The 17,500-nt window shown below is 47.6% G+C and overlaps 1 protein-coding gene across 1 annotated transcript in view; it reads left to right on the forward strand.

Annotated features, from left to right (window-relative positions):
• LOC139388340 (phosphatidylinositol transfer protein alpha isoform-like) overlaps positions 1-17,500 on the forward strand; it is a 57,267-nt gene that overhangs the window by 32,209 nt on the left and 7,558 nt on the right. Inside the window, exons 7-10 of the mRNA XM_071134953.1 lie at positions 2,496-2,579; positions 9,405-9,482; positions 9,592-9,702; positions 16,731-16,853. Of these exons, the coding sequence (XP_070991054.1) occupies positions 2,496-2,579; positions 9,405-9,482; positions 9,592-9,702; positions 16,731-16,853 (396 nt within the window). The remainder of the gene's footprint in view (positions 1-2,495; positions 2,580-9,404; positions 9,483-9,591; positions 9,703-16,730; positions 16,854-17,500) is intronic.

Genomic DNA, 17,500 nt, shown 5'->3' on the forward strand with positions numbered 1-17,500 from the left:
TATATAGCATTTCACTGTAAGGTCTACTACACCTGTTGTGTTCAGCATTTCACTGTAAGGTCTACTACACCTGTTGTATTCAGCATTTCACTGTAAGGTCTACTACACCTGTTGTATTCAGCATTTCACTGTAAGGTCTACTACACCTGTTGTATTCAGCATTTCACTGTGAGGTCTACTACACCTGTTGTATTCAGCATTTCACTGTGAGGTCTACTACACCTGTTGTATTCAGCATTTCACTGTGAGGTCTACTACACCTGTTGTATTAAGCATTTCACTGTAAGGTCTACTACACCTGTTGTATTCAGCATTTCACTGTAAGGTCTACTACACCTGTTGTATTCAGCATTTGACTGTAAGGTCTACTACACCTGTTGTGTTCAGCATTTCACTGTGAGGTCTACTACACCTGTTGTATTCAGCATTTCACTGTACGGTCTACTACACCTGTTATATTCAGCATTTCACTGTGAGGTCTACTACACCTGTTGTATTCAGCATTTCACTGTGAGGTCTACTACACCTGTTGTATTAAGCATTTCACTGTAAGGTCTACTACACCTGTTGAATTCAGCATTTCACTGTAAGGTCTACTACACCTGTTGTATTCAACATTTCACTGTGAGGTCTACTACACCTGTTGTATTCAGCATTTCACTGTAAGGTCTACTACATCTGTTGTATTCAGCATTTCACTGTAAGGTCTACTACACCTGTTGTATTCAGCATTTCACTGTAAGGTCTACTACACCTGTTGTATTCAGCATTTCACTGTAAGGTCTACTACACCTGTTGTATTCAGCATTTCACTGTGAGGTCTACTACACCTGTTGTATTCAGCATTTCACTGTGAGGTCTACTACACCTGTTGTATTCAGCATTTCACTGTAAGGTCTACTACACCTGTTGTATTCAGCATTTCACTGTAAGGTCTACTACACCTGTTGTATTCAGCATTTCACTGTGAGGTCTACTACACCTGTTGTATTCAGCATTTCACTGTGAGGTCTACTACACCTGTTGTATTCAGCATTTCACTGTAAGGTCTACTACACCTGTTGTATTCAACATTTCACTGTAATGTCTACTACACCTGTTGTATTCAACATTTCACTGTGAGGTCTACTACACCTGTTGTATTCAGCATTTCACTGTAAGGTCTACTACACCTGTTGTATTCAGCATTTCACTGTGAGGTCTACTACACCTGTTGTATTCAGCATTTCACTGTGAGGTCTACTACACCTGTTGTATTCAGCATTTCACTGTGAGGTCTACTACACCTGTTGTATTCAGCATTTCACTGTGAGGTCTACTACACCTGTTGTATTCAACATTTCACTGTGAGGTCTACTACACCTGTTGTATTCAGCATTTCACTGTAAGGTCTACTACACCTGTTGTATTCAACATTTCACTGTAATGTCTACTACACCTGTTGTATTCAGCATTTCACTGTAAGGTCTACTACACCTGTTGTATTCAGCATTTCACTGTGAGGTCTACTACACCTGTTGTATTCAGCATTTCACTGTGAGGTCTACTACACCTGTTGTATTCAGCATTTCACTGTAAGGTCTACTACACCTGTTGTATTCAGCATTTCACTGTAAGGTCTACTACACCTGTTGTATTCAGCATTTCACTGTGAGGTCTACTACACCTGTTGTATTCAGCATTTCACTGTGAGGTCTACTACACCTGTTGTATTCAGCATTTCACTGTAAGGTCTACTACACCTGTTGTATTCAGCATTTCACTGTGAGGTCTACACTTAGAAACCATTGGGCCTATATGAATTCTACAGTCTATTGAAAGACATGCTGTGACTTAGAAACTAACATGGAACAAGACTCAAGTTTAAATACATTTATTAAATTAAATACATTTTATAAAAGCTAATTGAAATTGAAAGTTGAAATGACAAATGTCAAAAGAAATCCAATCATCACATTTTATTGGTCACAATAAAACCAATTGATTTCTTCAATAGTAGTGTTCATATAAACGCTCAATCAATGAAAATAATCTGATAAAAAAAATGTCATCCTCTTTTTCATAGTATCCAGTTGTTAGTAGTTACAGTCTTGTCTCATCGCTACATCTCCCGTACGGACTCGGTTGTGCATCGCCCCATCGGCCTCCCAGTCGAGCCTGGGCTCGAACCCAGAGTCTCTGGTGGCACTGCATGCGCTGTGATGCAGTGCCACCCGGGAGGCTCACAGTCTGATTTTCTGCTCCTACAATCCATTTTGGTGCGCATAACTTTTTTTCGCCATGGTATTGTTTTGGAATCAAGTATCGTGATAATATCAAGTATCGTGATAATATCAAGTACCGTCATACTAAACCTTGTTCCGGTATCGAAGTCAAAATTCTGGTATCGTGACAACACTAGCGTGATTGCTTGTGTGTGTGTGTGTGTGTGTGTGTGTGTGTGTGTGTGTGTGTGTGTGTGTGTAAATAACTGTACTATGTTGATACCTGTACAGGTCCATGGTCTGGATGCAGACACCTGGAAGAAGGTGGATGTTGTTCCCATCGACATCGCAGACCGCAGTCAGGTGGATAGCAAGGTAAACAGTCAGACACACACACACACACACACACACACACCACAGTCAGGTGGATACCAAGGTAAACAGTCACACATACAGTCACACACACCGCAGTCAGGTGGTTACCAAGGTAAACAGTCACACATACAGTCACACACACCACAGTCAGGTGGTTACCAAGGTAAACAGTCACACATACAGTCACACACACACACACACACACACACCGCAGTCAGGTGGTTACCAAGGTAAACAGTCACACATACAGTCACACACACACACACACACACCACAGTCAGGTGGATAGCAAGGTAAACAGACACACCACAGTCAGGTGGATACCAAGGTAAACAGTCAGACACACCACAGTCAGGTGGATACCAAGGTAAACAGTCAGACACACCACAGTCAGGTGGATACCAAGGTAAACAGTCAGACACACCACAGTCAGGTGGATACCAAGGTAAACAGTCACACACACACCACAGTCAGGTGGATACCAAGGTAAACAGTCAGACACACCACAGTCAGGTGGATACCAAGGTAAACAGTCACACACACAGTCAGGTGGATACCAAGGTAAACAGTCAGACACACCACAGTCAGGTGGATACCAAGGTAAACAGTCAGACACACCACAGTCAGGCGGATACCAAGGTAAACAGTCAGACACACCACAGTCAGGTGGATACCAAGGTAAACAGTCAGACACACCACAGTCAGGTGGATACCAAGGTAAACAGTCAGACACACCACAGTCAGGTGGATACCAAGGTAAACAGTCACACACCACAGTCAGGTGGATACCAAGGTAAACAGTCAGACACACCACAGTCAAGTGGATACCAAGGTAAACAGTCAGACACACACCACAGTCAGGTGGATACCAAGGTAAACAGTCAGACACACCACAGTCAGGTGGATACCAAGGTAAACAGTCAGACACACCACAGTCAGGTGGATACCAAGGTAAACAGTCAGACACACCACAGTCAGGTGGATACCAAGGTAAACAGTCAGACACACCACAGTCAGGTGGATAGCAAGGTAAACAGTCAGACACACCACAGTCAGGTGGATACCAAGGTAAACAGTCAGACACACCACAGTCAGGTGGATACCAAGGTAAACAGTCAGACACACCACAGTCAGGTGGATAGCAAGGTAAACAGTCAGACACACAGTCAGGTGGATACCAAGGTAAACAGTCAGACACACCACAGTCAGGTGGATACCAAGGTAAACAGTCAGACACACCACAGTCAGGTGGATACCAAGGTAAACAGTCAGACACACCACAGTCAGGTGGATACCAAGGTAAACAGTCAGACACACCACAGTCAGGTGGATACCAAGGTAAACAGTCACACACCACAGTCAGGTGGATACCAAGGTAAACAGTCAGACACACCACAGTCAGGTGGATACCAAGGTAAACAGTCAGACACACCACAGTCAGGTGGATACCAAGGTAAACAGTCAGACACACCACAGTCAGGTGGATACCAAGGTAAACAGTCAGACACACCACAGTCAGGTGGATACCAAGGTAAACAGTCACACACCACAGTCAGGTGGATACCAAGGTAAACAGTCAGACACACCACAGTCAGGTGGATACCAAGGTAAACAGTCAGACACACCACAGTCAGGTGGATACCAAGGTAAACAGTCAGACACACACCACAGTCAGGTGGATACCAAGGTAAACAGTCAGACACACCACAGTCAGGTGGATAGCAAGGTAAACACTAATGATTTGCATAGAAGACTCCCCCTTGATGATTCAGTACATGGATTTGTCTCGGCACTCCCTTGTTCCTGGTTCACTACCCCAGGGTCTCCCTCCCCTGGGTCCTGGGCCCTTCTCCCTTGGGTCCTGGGCCCTTCTCCTCAGGGTCCTGGGCCCTTCTCCCCTTGGTCCTGGGCCCTTCTCCTCAGGGTCCTGGGCCCTTCTCCCCTGGGTCCTGGGCCCTTCTCCCCTGGGTCCTGGGCCCTTCTCCCCTGGGTCCTGGGCCCTTCTCCCCTGGGTCCTGGGCCCTTCTCCCCTGGGTCCTGGGCCCTTCTCCCCTGGGTCCTGGGCCCTTCTCCCCTGGGTCCTGGGCCTTTCTCCCCTGGGTCATGGGCCCTTCTCCCCTGGGTCCTGGGCCCTTCTCCCCTATGTCCTGGGCCCTTCTCCCCTGGGTCCTGGGCCCTTCTCCCCTGGGTCATGGGCCCTTCTCCCCTTGGTCCTGGGCCCTTCTCCCCTGGGTCATGGGCCCTTCTCCCCTGGGTCCTGGGCCCTTCTCCCCTGGGTCATGGGCCCTTCTCCCCTGGATCATGGGCCCTTCTCCCCTGGGTCCTGGGCCCTTCTCCCCTGGGTCTTGGGCCCTTCTCCCCTGGGTCATGGGCCCTTCTCCCCTGAGTCCTGGGCCCTTCTCCCCTGGGTCATGGGCCCTTCTCCCCTGGGTCCTGGGCCCTTCTCCCCTGGGTCCTGGGCCCTTCTCCCCTGGATCCTGGGCCCTTCTCCCCTGGATCCTGGGCCCTTCTCCCCTGGGTCCTAGGCCCTTCTCCCCTGGGTCCTGGGCCCTTCTCCCCTGGGTCATGGGCCCTTCTCCCCTGGGTCCTGGGCCCTTCTCCCCTGGGTCCTGGGCCCTTCTCCCCTGGGTCCTGGGCCCTTCTCCCCTGGGTCCTGGGCCCTTCTCCTCAGGGTGAACGTTTTGTTTTGTTGCCCTAGCACAACACAGCTGTTTCCACTAATGAACTCATCGTCAAGCTTTGATTACTAGAATCAGCTGTGTCGTGCTAGGGCAAAAAACAAAATGTGCACCCATGGGGGGGCCGAGTTTGGGAAATGCTGCACTACATGATACGCACAGAAGTTGAAATAATTGATTGTATGCTGAATGGACAACATTTTTGTAGCAAACAGCAGGGCAGGGAAGCGAACACTGAGCTCTGGCGTGAAAGGCAAGCGCCATACATTTCACACTGGTATGTCTAACCCACCTGGTGGGAATTGCAACACTATACAGTACATCTCTATTCCCTTTTTCCTCCCTCTCTATCTCCCTCCCTCCCTCTCTCTCTCCCTCTTTCTATCCCTCCCTCCCTCCCTCCCTCCCTCCCTCCCTCCCTCCCTCCCTCCCTCCCTCCCTCACTCTTCCTCCCTCTCTTCCTCCACCTGTTCCCTCTTTCTCTCTCCTTATCTCTCTCCCCCCCTCTCTCGCTCTCTCTCCATCTATCTCTCTCAATTTCAATTTAATGGACTTTATTGGCATGGGAAACATATTTTTACATTGCCAAAGCAAGTGTAGTAGATAATAAACAAAAGTGAAATAAACAATACAAAAATTAACAGGAAACATTACACTCACAAAACTGGAAACCACATATCCCGAGGCTGCATATATTGTAGCTGGGGATTTTAACAAGGCTAATCTGAAAACAAGGCTCCCTAAATTCTATCAGCATATCGATTGCGCAACCAGGGATGGTAAAACCCTGGATCATTGTTATTCTAACTTCCGCGACGCATATTACGCCCTCCCCCGCCCTCCTTTCGGAAAAGCTGACCACGACTCCTTTTTGTTGCTTCCAGCCTACAGACAGAAACTAAAACAAGAAGCGCCCGCGCTCAGGTCTGTTCAACGCTGGTCCGACCAATCTGATTCCACGCTTCAAGACTGCTTCGATCACGTGGATTGGGATATGTTACGCATTGCGTCCAACAACAACATTAACGAGTACACTGATTCGGTGAGCGAGCTCATTAGAAAGTGCATCAGAGATGTTATACCCACAGCGTCTATTATTCCCAAACCAGAAACCGTGGATTTGATGGCAGAACTCGCACGAAACTGAAAGCGCGAACCACTGCTTTTAACCAGGGCAAGGTGACCGGAAACATGACCGAATACAAACAGTGAAGCTATTCCCTCCGCAAGGCAATCAAACAAGCTAAGCGTAAGTATAGAGACAAAGTAGAGTCGCAATTCAACGGCTCAGACACGAGAGGTATGTGGCAGGGTCTACAGTCAATCACAGACTATAAAAGGAAAACCAGCCCTGTCGCGGACCAGGATGTCTTGCTCCTAGACAGACTAAACAACTTATTTGCTTGCTCGCTTTGAGGACAACACAGTGCCACCGACACGTAACAACGCCCGCTACCAAAACCTGCAGGCCCAGACGGCATCCCCAGCCGCGTCCTCAGAGCATGCTCAGACCAGCTGGCTGGTGTGTTTACGGACATATTCAATCAATCCTTGTCCCAGTCTGCTGTCCCCACATGCTTCAATAGGGCCGCCATTGTTCCTGTTCCCAAGAAAGTTAAGGTAACTGAGCTTAATGATATCACCCCATAGCACTCACTTCCGTCATCATGAAGTGCTTTGAGAGACTAGTCAAGGACCATATCACCTCCACCCTACCTGACACCCTAGACCCACTCCAATTTGCTTACCGCCCAAATAGGTCCACAGATGACGCAATCTCAACCACACTGCACACTGCCCTAACCCATCTGGACAAGAGGAATACCTATGTGAGAATGCTGTTCATCGACTACAGCTCAGCATTTAACACCATAGTACCCTCCAAACTCGTCATCAAACTCAAGACCCTGGGTCTCAACCCCGACCTGTGCAACTGGGTACTGGACTTCCTGACGGGCCGCCCCCAGGTGGTGAGAGTAGGTAACAACATCTCCACCCCGCTGATCCTCAAAGCTGGGGACCCTCAAGGGTGCGTTCTCAGCCCTCTCCTGTACTCCCTGTTCACCCACGACTGCGTGGCCATGCAGGCATCCAACTCAATCATCAAGTTTGCAGACAACACAACAGTAGTGGGCTTGATTACCAACAACGACGAGACAGCCTACAGGGAGGAGGTGTGGTGTCAGGAAAGTAACCTCACACTCAACGTCAACAAAACAAAGGAGATAATCGTGGACTTCAGGAAACAGCAGAGGGAGCAGCCCCCTATCCACATCGATGGGACAGTAGTGGAGAGGGTGGAAAGTTTTAAGTTCCTCGGCATACACATCACGGACAAACTGAATTGGTCCACCAACACAGACCGCGTGGTGAAGAAGGCGCAGCAGCGCCTCTTCAACCTCAGGAGGCTGAAGAGATTTGGCTTGTAACCAAAAACACTCACAAACTTTTACAGATGCACAATCGAGAGCATCCTGTTGGGCTGTATCACCGCCTGGTACGGCTACTGCTCCGCCCACAACCGTAAGGCTCTCCAGAGGGTAGTGAGGTCTGCACAACGCATCACCGGGGGCAAACTACCTGCCCTCCAGGACACCTACACCATCCGATGTCACAGGAAGGCCAAAAAGATAATCAAGGACAACAACCACCCGAGCCACTAACTGTTCACCTCAGTACAGGTGCATCAAAGTAGGGACCGAGAGACTGAAAAACAGCTTCTATCTCAAGGCCATCAGACTGTTAAACATACTGACTCAACTCCTGCCACTTTAATAATGGATAAATGTATGTAATAAATGTATCACTAGCCACAACAATTAACAAGTCAATAACACAGTAGAAAAAAAGGAGAGTCTATATACATTGTGTGCAAAAGGCATGAGGAGGTAGGCAAATAATTACAATTTTGCAGATTAACACTGGAGTGATAAATTATCAGATGGTCATGTACAGGTAGAGATATTGGTGTGCAAAAGAGCAGAAAAGTAAATAAATAAAAACAGTATGGGGATGAGGTAGGTAAAAATGGGTGGGCTATTTACCGATAGACTATCTACAGCTGCAGCGATCGGTTAGCTGCTCAGATAGCAGATGTTTGAAGTTGGTGAGGGAGATAAAAATCTCCAACTTCAGCGATTTTTGCAATTCGCTCCAGTCACAGGCAGCAGAGAACTGGAACGAAAGACGGCCAAATGAGGTGTTGGCTTTAGGGATGATCAGTGAGATACACCTGCTGGAGCGCGTGTTACGGGTGGGTGTTGCCATCGTGACCAGTGAACTGAGATAAAGCGGAGCTTTACCTAGCATGGACTTGTAAATGACCTGGAGCCAGTGGGTCTGGCGACGAATATGTAGCGAGGGCCAGCCGACTAGAGCATACAGGTCGCAGTGGTGGGTGGTATAAGGTGCTTTAGTGACAAAACGGATGGCACTGTGATAAACTGCATCCAGTTTGCTGAGTAGAGTGTTGGAAGTAATTTTGTAGATGACATCGCCGAAGTCGAGGATCGGTAGGATAGTCAGTTTTACTAGGGTAAGTTTGGCGGCGTGAGTGAAGGAGGCTTTGTTGCGGAATAGAAAACTGTTCTAGTGCCCTCTCCAATTTGTTGATATAAATGTTGAAGAGGGTAGGGCTTATCCTGCATCCCTGTCTCACACCACGACCCTGTGGAAAGAAATGTGTTTTTTGCCAATTTTAACCGCACACTTATTGTTTGTGTACATGGATTTTATAATGTCGTATGTTATTCCCCCAATACCGCTTTCCATCTATTTCTATAGCAGACCCTCATGCCAAATTGAGTCCAAAGCTTTATTTTATATCAACAAAGCGTGAAAAGTCTTTGCCTTTGTTTTGGTTTGCTTCTTTGTCAAGTAGGATGCGCAGGGTGAATACATGGTCAGTCGCACGGTAATTTGGTGAAAGCCAATTTGACATTTGCTCCCTCTGTCTCTCTCTCTCTTCACCCCTCTCTCTCTCTCTCTCCATCCATCCTTCTCTCTCTGTCTCTCCATCCATCCATCCCCCTCTCTCTCTCTCTCTTCATCCATCCCTCTCTCTCTTTCTCTCCATCCATCCCTCTCTCTCTCTCTCTCCATCCATCCATCCCTCTCTCTCTCTCTCTTCATCCATCCCTCTCTCCAGGACTATAAGCCGGAGGAGGACCCCTCTAAGTTTAAGTCAGTGAAGACTGGAAGAGGCCCACTTGGACCGGACTGGAAGGTGCAGTAGAGAGTGTCTCAGCATTGGTCTGCTTGTGTACTAACTCCCTCAACATTACAGTACAATAAAACGTGTGTGTGTGTGTGTGTGTGTGTGTGTGTGTGTGCAGAAGGAACTCCCTAAAAAGACAGACTGCCCACACATGTGTGCCTACAAACTGGTGACAGTCAAGTTCAAGTGGTGGGGCCTGCAGAACAAAGTGGAGAACTTCATCCAGAAGGTACAGAGGATGATGACTGGGATGATGGTGTGGAGAGGAGGGGTGAGGAGAGGAGAGGAGGGGAGAGGTGAGGAGAGGAGGGGAGAGAAGGGGGGACAAGAGGAGGGGTAAGGAAGGGCTGCGAGGGGAGGGGTGAGGAAGGGGGATGAGAGCAGGGGTGAGGAGGGGTGAGAAGGGGTGAGGAGTGTTGAGAGGTATAAAGGTTGTGATGGTGACTGGATAAAAGCCATGAGACAGAGAACCAACCAGGCTGTATTTTCATTGACCAAATGAGAGCACTCACTCACTCGCTCAGTTGATTTACAGACTATTGGTCGTCATTCAAGTCAAGTGGTAGATTGTGAGCCATTTTAGTTGACGAGTCTACAGGGATTTAAAGCGAGGCTGGAGGGCATAGCAACATGGGGCTGTTGCCTCATCGAAGCTTTTTGGGGATTCCCCCGAGTTGAATTTCAGGAGTGAAGTTGATTTCTCACGTTCACCCGGAGAATGAGAACTCAGCCCCAGTCTCCATGTCTATTCTGATTCATCCCCAGTCTCCATGTCTATACTGATTCATCCCCAGTCTCCATGTCTATACTGATTCATCCCCAGTCTCCATGTCTATACTGATTCATCCCCAGTCTCCATGTCTATACTGATTCATCCCCAGTCTCCATGTCTATACTGATTCATCCCCAGTCTCCATGTCTATACTGATTCATCCCCAGTCTCCATGTCTATACTGATTCATCCCCAGTCTCCATGTCTATACTGATTCATCCCCAGTCTCCATGTCTATACTGATTCATCCCCAGTCTCCATGTCTATACTGATTCATCCCCAGTCTCCATGTCTATACTGATTCAACCCCAGTCTCCATGTCTATACTGATTCATCCCCAGTCTCCATGTCTATACTGATTCATCCCCAGTCTCCATGTCTATACTGATTCATCCACAGTCTCATCCCCAGTCTCCATGTCTATACTGATTCCACCCCAGTCTCCATGTCTATACTGATTCATCCCCAGTCTCCATGTCTATACTGATTCATCCCCAGTCTCATCCCCAGTCTCCATGTCTATACTGATTCATCCCCAGTCTCATCCCCAGTCTCCATGTCTATACTGATTCATCCCCAGTCTCCATGTCTATACTGATTCATCCCCAGTCTCATCCCCAGTCTCCATGTCTATACTGATTCATCCCCAGTCTCCATGTCTATACTGATTCATCCCCAGTCTCCATGTCTATTCTGATTCATCCCCAGTCTCCATGTCTATACTGATTCATCCCCAGTCTCCATGTCTATACTGATTCATCCCCAGTCTCCATGTCTATACTGATTCAACCCCAGTCTCCATGTCTATACTGATTCATCCCCAGTCTCCATGTCTATACTGATTCATCCCCAGTCTCCATGTCTATACTGATTCATCCCCAGTCTCCATGTCTATACTGATTCATCCCCAGTCTCCATGTCTATACTGATTCATCCCCAGTCTCCATGTCTATACTGATTCATCCCCAGTCTCCATGTCTATACTGATTCATCCCCAGTCTCCATGTCTATACTGATTCATCCCCAGTCTCCATGTCTATTCTGATTCATCCCCAGTCTCCATGTCTATACTGATTCATCCCCAGTCTCCATGTCTATACTGATTCATCCCCAGTCTCCATGTCTATACTGATTCATCCCCAGTCTCCATGTCTATACTGATTCATCCCCAGTCTCCATGTCTATACTGATTCATCCCCAGTCTCCATGTCTATACTGATTCATCCCCAGTCTCCATGTCTATACTGATTCATCCACAGTCTCATCCCCAGTCTCCATGTCTATACTGATTCCACCCCAGTCTCCATGTCTATACTGATTCATCCCCAGTCTCATCCCCAGTCTCAATGTCTATACTGATTCATCCCCAGTCTCCATGTCTATACTGATTCATCCCCAGTCTCCATGTCTATACTGATTCATCCACAGTCTCATCCCCAGTCTCCATGTCTATACTGATTCCACCCCAGTCTCCATGTCTATACTGATTCATCCCCAGTCTCATCCCCAGTCTCCATGTCTATACTGATTCATCCCCAGTCTCCATGTCTATACTGATTCATCCCCAGTCTCCATGTCTATACTGATTCATCCCCAGTCTCCATGTCTATACTGATTCATCCCCAGTCTCCATGTCTATACTGATTCATCCCCAGTCTCCATGTCTATACTGATTCATCCACAGTCTCATCCCCAGTCTCCATGTCTATACTGATTCCACCCCAGTCTCCATGTCTATACTGATTCATCCCCAGTCTCATCCCCAGTCTCCATGTCTATACTGATTCATCCCCAGTCTCCATGTCTATACTGATTCCACCCCAGTCTCCATGTCTATACTGATTCATCCCCAGTCTCATCCCCAGTCTCCATGTCTATACTGATTCATCCCCAGTCTCCATGTCTATACTTATTCAACCCCAGTCTCCATGTCTATACTGATTCATCCCCAGTCTCCATGTCTATACTGATTCATCCACAGTCTCATCCCCAGTCTCCATGTCTATACTAATTCATCCCCAGTCTCATCCCCAGTCTCCATGTCTATACTGATTCCACCCCAGTCTCCATGTCTATACTGATTCATCCCTAGTCTCCATGTCTATTCTGATTCATCCCCAGTCTCCATGTCTATACTGATTCATCCCCAGTCTCCATGTCTATACTGATTCATCCCCAGTCTCCATGTCTATACTGATTCATCCCCAGTCTCCATGTCTATACTGATTCATCCCCAGTCTCCATGTCTATACTGATTCATCCCCAGTCTCCATGTCTATACTGATTCATCCCCAGTCTCCATGTCTATACTGATTCATCCCCAGTCTCCATGTCTATACTGATTCATCCCCAGTCTCCATGTCTATACTGATTCATCCCCAGTCTCCATGTCTATACTGATTCATCCCCAGTCTCCATGTCTATACTGATTCATCCCCAGTCTCCATGTCTATACTGATTCATCCCCAGTCTCCATGTCTATACTGATTCATCCACAGTCTCATCCCCAGTCTCCATGTCTATACTGATTCCACCCCAGTCTCCATGTCTATACTGATTCATCCCCAGTCTCCATGTCTATACTGATTCATCCCCAGTCTCATCCCCAGTCTCCATGTCTATACTGATTCATCCCCAGTCTCATCCCCAGTCTCCATGTCTATACTGATTCATCCCCAGTCTCCATGTCTATACTGATTCATCCCCAGTCTCATCCCCAGTCTCCATGTCTATACTGATTCATCCCCAGTCTCCATGTCTATACTGATTCATCCCCAGTCTCCATGTCTATTCTGATTCATCCCCAGTCTCCATGTCTATACTGATTCATCCCCAGTCTCCATGTCTATACTGATTCATCCCCAGTCTCCATGTCTATACTGATTCAACCCCAGTCTCCATGTCTATACTGATTCATCCCCAGTCTCCATGTCTATACTGATTCATCCCCAGTCTCCATGTCTATACTGATTCATCCCCAGTCTCCATGTCTATACTGATTCATCCCCAGTCTCCATGTCTATACTGATTCATCCCCAGTCTCCATGTCTATACTGATTCATCTCCAGTCTCCATGTCTATACTGATTCATCCCCAGTCTCCATGTCTATACTGATTCATCCCCAGTCTCCATGTCTATTCTGATTCATCCCCAGTCTCATCCCCAGTCTCCATGTCTATACTGATTCATCCCCAGTCTCCATGTCTATACTGATTCCACCCCAGTCTCCATGTCTATACTGATTCATCCCCAGTCTCATCCCCAGTCTCCATGTCTATACTGATTCATCCCCAGTCTCCATGTCTATACTTATTCAACCCCAGTCTCCATGTCTATACTGATTCATCCCCAGTCTCCATGTCTATACTGATTCATCCACAGTCTCATCCCCAGTCTCCATGTCTATACTAATTCATCCCCAGTCTCATCCCCAGTCTCCATGTCTATACTGATTCCACCCCAGTCTCCATGTCTATACTGATTCATCCCTAGTCTCCATGTCTATTCTGATTCATCCCCAGTCTCCATGTCTATACTGATTCATCCCCAGTCTCCATGTCTATACTGATTCATCCCCAGTCTCCATGTCTATACTGATTCATCCCCAGTCTCCATGTCTATACTGATTCATCCCCAGTCTCCATGTCTATACTGATTCATCCCCAGTCTCCATGTCTATACTGATTCATCCCCAGTCTCCATGTCTATACTGATTCATCCCCAGTCTCCATGTCTATACTGATTCATCCCCAGTCTCCATGTCTATACTGATTCATCCCCAGTCTCCATGTCTATACTGATTCATCCCCAGTCTCCATGTCTATACTGATTCATCCCCAGTCTCCATGTCTATACTGATTCATCCCCAGTCTCCATGTCTATACTGATTCATCCCCAGTCTCCATGTCTATACTGATTCATCCACAGTCTCATCCCCAGTCTCCATGTCTATACTGATTCCACCCCAGTCTCCATGTCTATACTGATTCATCCCCAGTCTCCATGTCTATACTGATTCATCCCCAGTCTCATCCCCAGTCTCCATGTCTATACTGATTCATCCCCAGTCTCATCCCCAGTCTCCATGTCTATACTGATTCATCCCCAGTCTCATCCCCAGTCTCCATGTCTATACTGATTCATCCCCAGTCTCCATGTCTATACTGATTCATCCCCAGTCTCCATGTCTATTCTGATTCATCCCCAGTCTCCATGTCTATACTGATTCATCCCCAGTCTCCATGTCTATACTGATTCATCCCCAGTCTCCATGTCTATACTGATTCAACCCCAGTCTCCATGTCTATACTGATTCATCCCCAGTCTCCATGTCTATACTGATTCATCCCCAGTCTCCATGTCTATACTGATTCATCCCCAGTCTCCATGTCTATACTGATTCATCCCCAGTCTCCATGTCTATACTGATTCATCCCCAGTCTCCATGTCTATACTGATTCATCCCCAGTCTCCATGTCTATACTGATTCATCCCCAGTCTCCATGTCTATACTGATTCATCCCCAGTCTCCATGTCTATTCTGATTCATCCCCAGTCTCCATGTCTATACTGATTCATCCCCAGTCTCCATGTCTATACTGATTCATCCCCAGTCTCCATGTCTATACTGATTCATCCCCAGTCTCCATGTCTATACTGATTCATCCCCAGTCTCCATGTCTATACTGATTCATCCCCAGTCTCCATGTCTATACTGATTCATCCCCAGTCTCCATGTCTATACTGATTCATCCACAGTCTCATCCCCAGTCTCCATGTCTATACTGATTCCACCCCAGTCTCCATGTCTATACTGATTCATCCCCAGTCTCATCCCCAGTCTCAATGTCTATACTGATTCATCCCCAGTCTCCATGTCTATACTGATTCATCCCCAGTATCCATGTCTATACTGATTCATCCACAGTCTCATCCCCAGTCTCCATGTCTATACTGATTCCACCCCAGTCTCCATGTCTATACTGATTCATCCCCAGTCTCATCCCCAGTCTCCATGTCTATACTGATTCATCCCCAGTCTCCATGTCTATACTGATTCATCCCCAGTCTCCATGTCTATACTGATTCATCCCCAGTCTCCATGTCTATACTGATTCATCCCCAGTCTCCATGTCAATACTGATTCATCCCCAGTCTCCATGTCTATACTGATTCATCCACAGTCTCATCCCCAGTCTCCATGTCTATACTGATTCCACCCCAGTCTCCATGTCTATACTGATTCATCCCCAGTCTCATCCCCAGTCTCCATGTCTATACTGATTCATCCCCAGTCTCCATGTCTATACTGATTCCACCCCAGTCTCCATGTCTATACTGATTCATCCCCAGTCTCCATGTCTATACTGATTCATCCCCAGTCTCCATGTCTATACTTATTCAACCCCAGTCTCCATGTCTATACTGATTCATCCCCAGTCTCCATGTCTATACTGATTCATCCACAGTCTCATCCCCAGTCTCCATGTCTATACTAATTCATCCCCAGTCTCATCCCCAGTCTCCATGTCTATACTGATTCCACCCCAGTCTCCATGTCTATACTGATTCATCCCTAGTCTCCATGTCTATTCTGATTCATCCCCAGTCTCCATGTCTATACTGATTCATCCCCAGTCTCCATGTCTATACTGATTCATCCCCAGTCTCCATGTCTATACTGATTCATCCCCAGTCTCCATGTCTATACTGATTCATCCCCAGTCTCCATGTCTATACTGATTCATCCCCAGTCTCCATGTCTATACTGATTCATCCCCAGTCTCCATGTCTATACTGATTCATCCCCAGTCTCCATGTCTATACTGATTCATCCCCAGTCTCCATGTCTATACTGATTCATCCCCAGTCTCCATGTCTATACTGATTCATCCCCAGTCTCCATGTCTATACTGATTCATCCCCAGTCTCCATGTCTATACTGATTCCACCCCAGTCTCCATGTCTATACTGATTCATCCCCAGTCTCCATGTTTATACTTATTCATCCCCAGTCTCATCCCCAATCTCCATGTCTATACTGATTCATCCCCAGTCTCATCCCCAGTCTCCATGTCTATACTGATTCATCCCCAGTCTCCATGTCAATACTGATTCATCCCCAGTCTCCATGTCTATACTGATTCATCCCCAGTCTCCATGTCTGTTCTGTACTTGTTGTTTGTTCTGACCTCTACTGGCCAGGTTGGGAGTTGCAGGGGCTAAATCATTTGCTGCTGTGGTTTCCAGTTTAGGGAAAGGGAAAGGGGGATACCAAGTCAGTTGTACCACTGAATGCATTTATCTGAAATGTGTTTTCCGCATTCAAGCCAACCCCTCTGAATCAAGAGGGGGGGGGGGGGGGGGGGGGCTGTCTTAATCTACGTTATATTATTATGTTATTATCTGACATGTAACAAAGACATATCAACTAGGATGTCTCCTTTAGCTCTCTTTTTGCTCTCTGTCCCTCCTTCCCTCTCAGCAAGAGAAGCGTCTGTTCACCAACTTCCACCGTCAGCTGTTCTGCTGGATCGACAAGTGGATCGAACTCACCATGGAGGACATCCGTCGCATGGAGGACGACACGCGCAAAGAACTGGACGAGGTGAGGAGAGGAGAGGAGTGGGGAGGAGGAGAGAGGGGAGGAGAGGAGAGGAGAGGGGGGAGGAAGAGAGGAGAGGAGAGGAGAGGGGGAGGAGGAGAGAGGAAAGGAGAGGAGAGGAGAGGAGAGGAGAGGAGAGGAGGAGAGAGGGGAGGAGAGGAGAGGAGAGGGGGGAGGAAGAGAGGAGAGGAGAGGAGAGGAGAGGAGAGGAGAGGAGAGGAGAGGAGAGGAGAGGAGAGGGGGAGGAGAGGAGAGGAGAGGTGATGAGAGGAGAGGAGAGGAGAGGAGAGGAGAGGAGAGGAGAGGAGAGGAGAGGAGAGAGGGGAGGAGAGGAGAGGAAGAGAGGAGGAGAGGAGAGGAGAGGAGAGGAGAGGGGGAGGAAGAGAGGAGAGGAGAGGAGAGGGGGGAGGAGGAGAGAGGAGAGGAGAGGAGAGGAGAGGAGGAGGAGAGAGGAGAGGAGAGGAGAGGAGAGGGGAGGAGAGGAGAGGAGAGGAGAGGGGGGAGGAAGAGAGGAGAGGAGAGGAGAGGGGGGAGGAGGAGAGAGGAGAAGGGGGAGGAGAGGAGAGGGGGGAGAAGACCCCTGTAGTTGTTTCTATGTGAAACCTGTGGATTGGAAAATATGGGTTTTATCTACAGGTGCCATATCTTAA

The sequence above is a fragment of the Oncorhynchus clarkii genome, chromosome 29 (genome assembly GCF_045791955.1).
Source record: "Oncorhynchus clarkii lewisi isolate Uvic-CL-2024 chromosome 29, UVic_Ocla_1.0, whole genome shotgun sequence".
NCBI classification, from domain to species: Eukaryota; Metazoa; Chordata; class Actinopteri; order Salmoniformes; family Salmonidae; genus Oncorhynchus; species Oncorhynchus clarkii.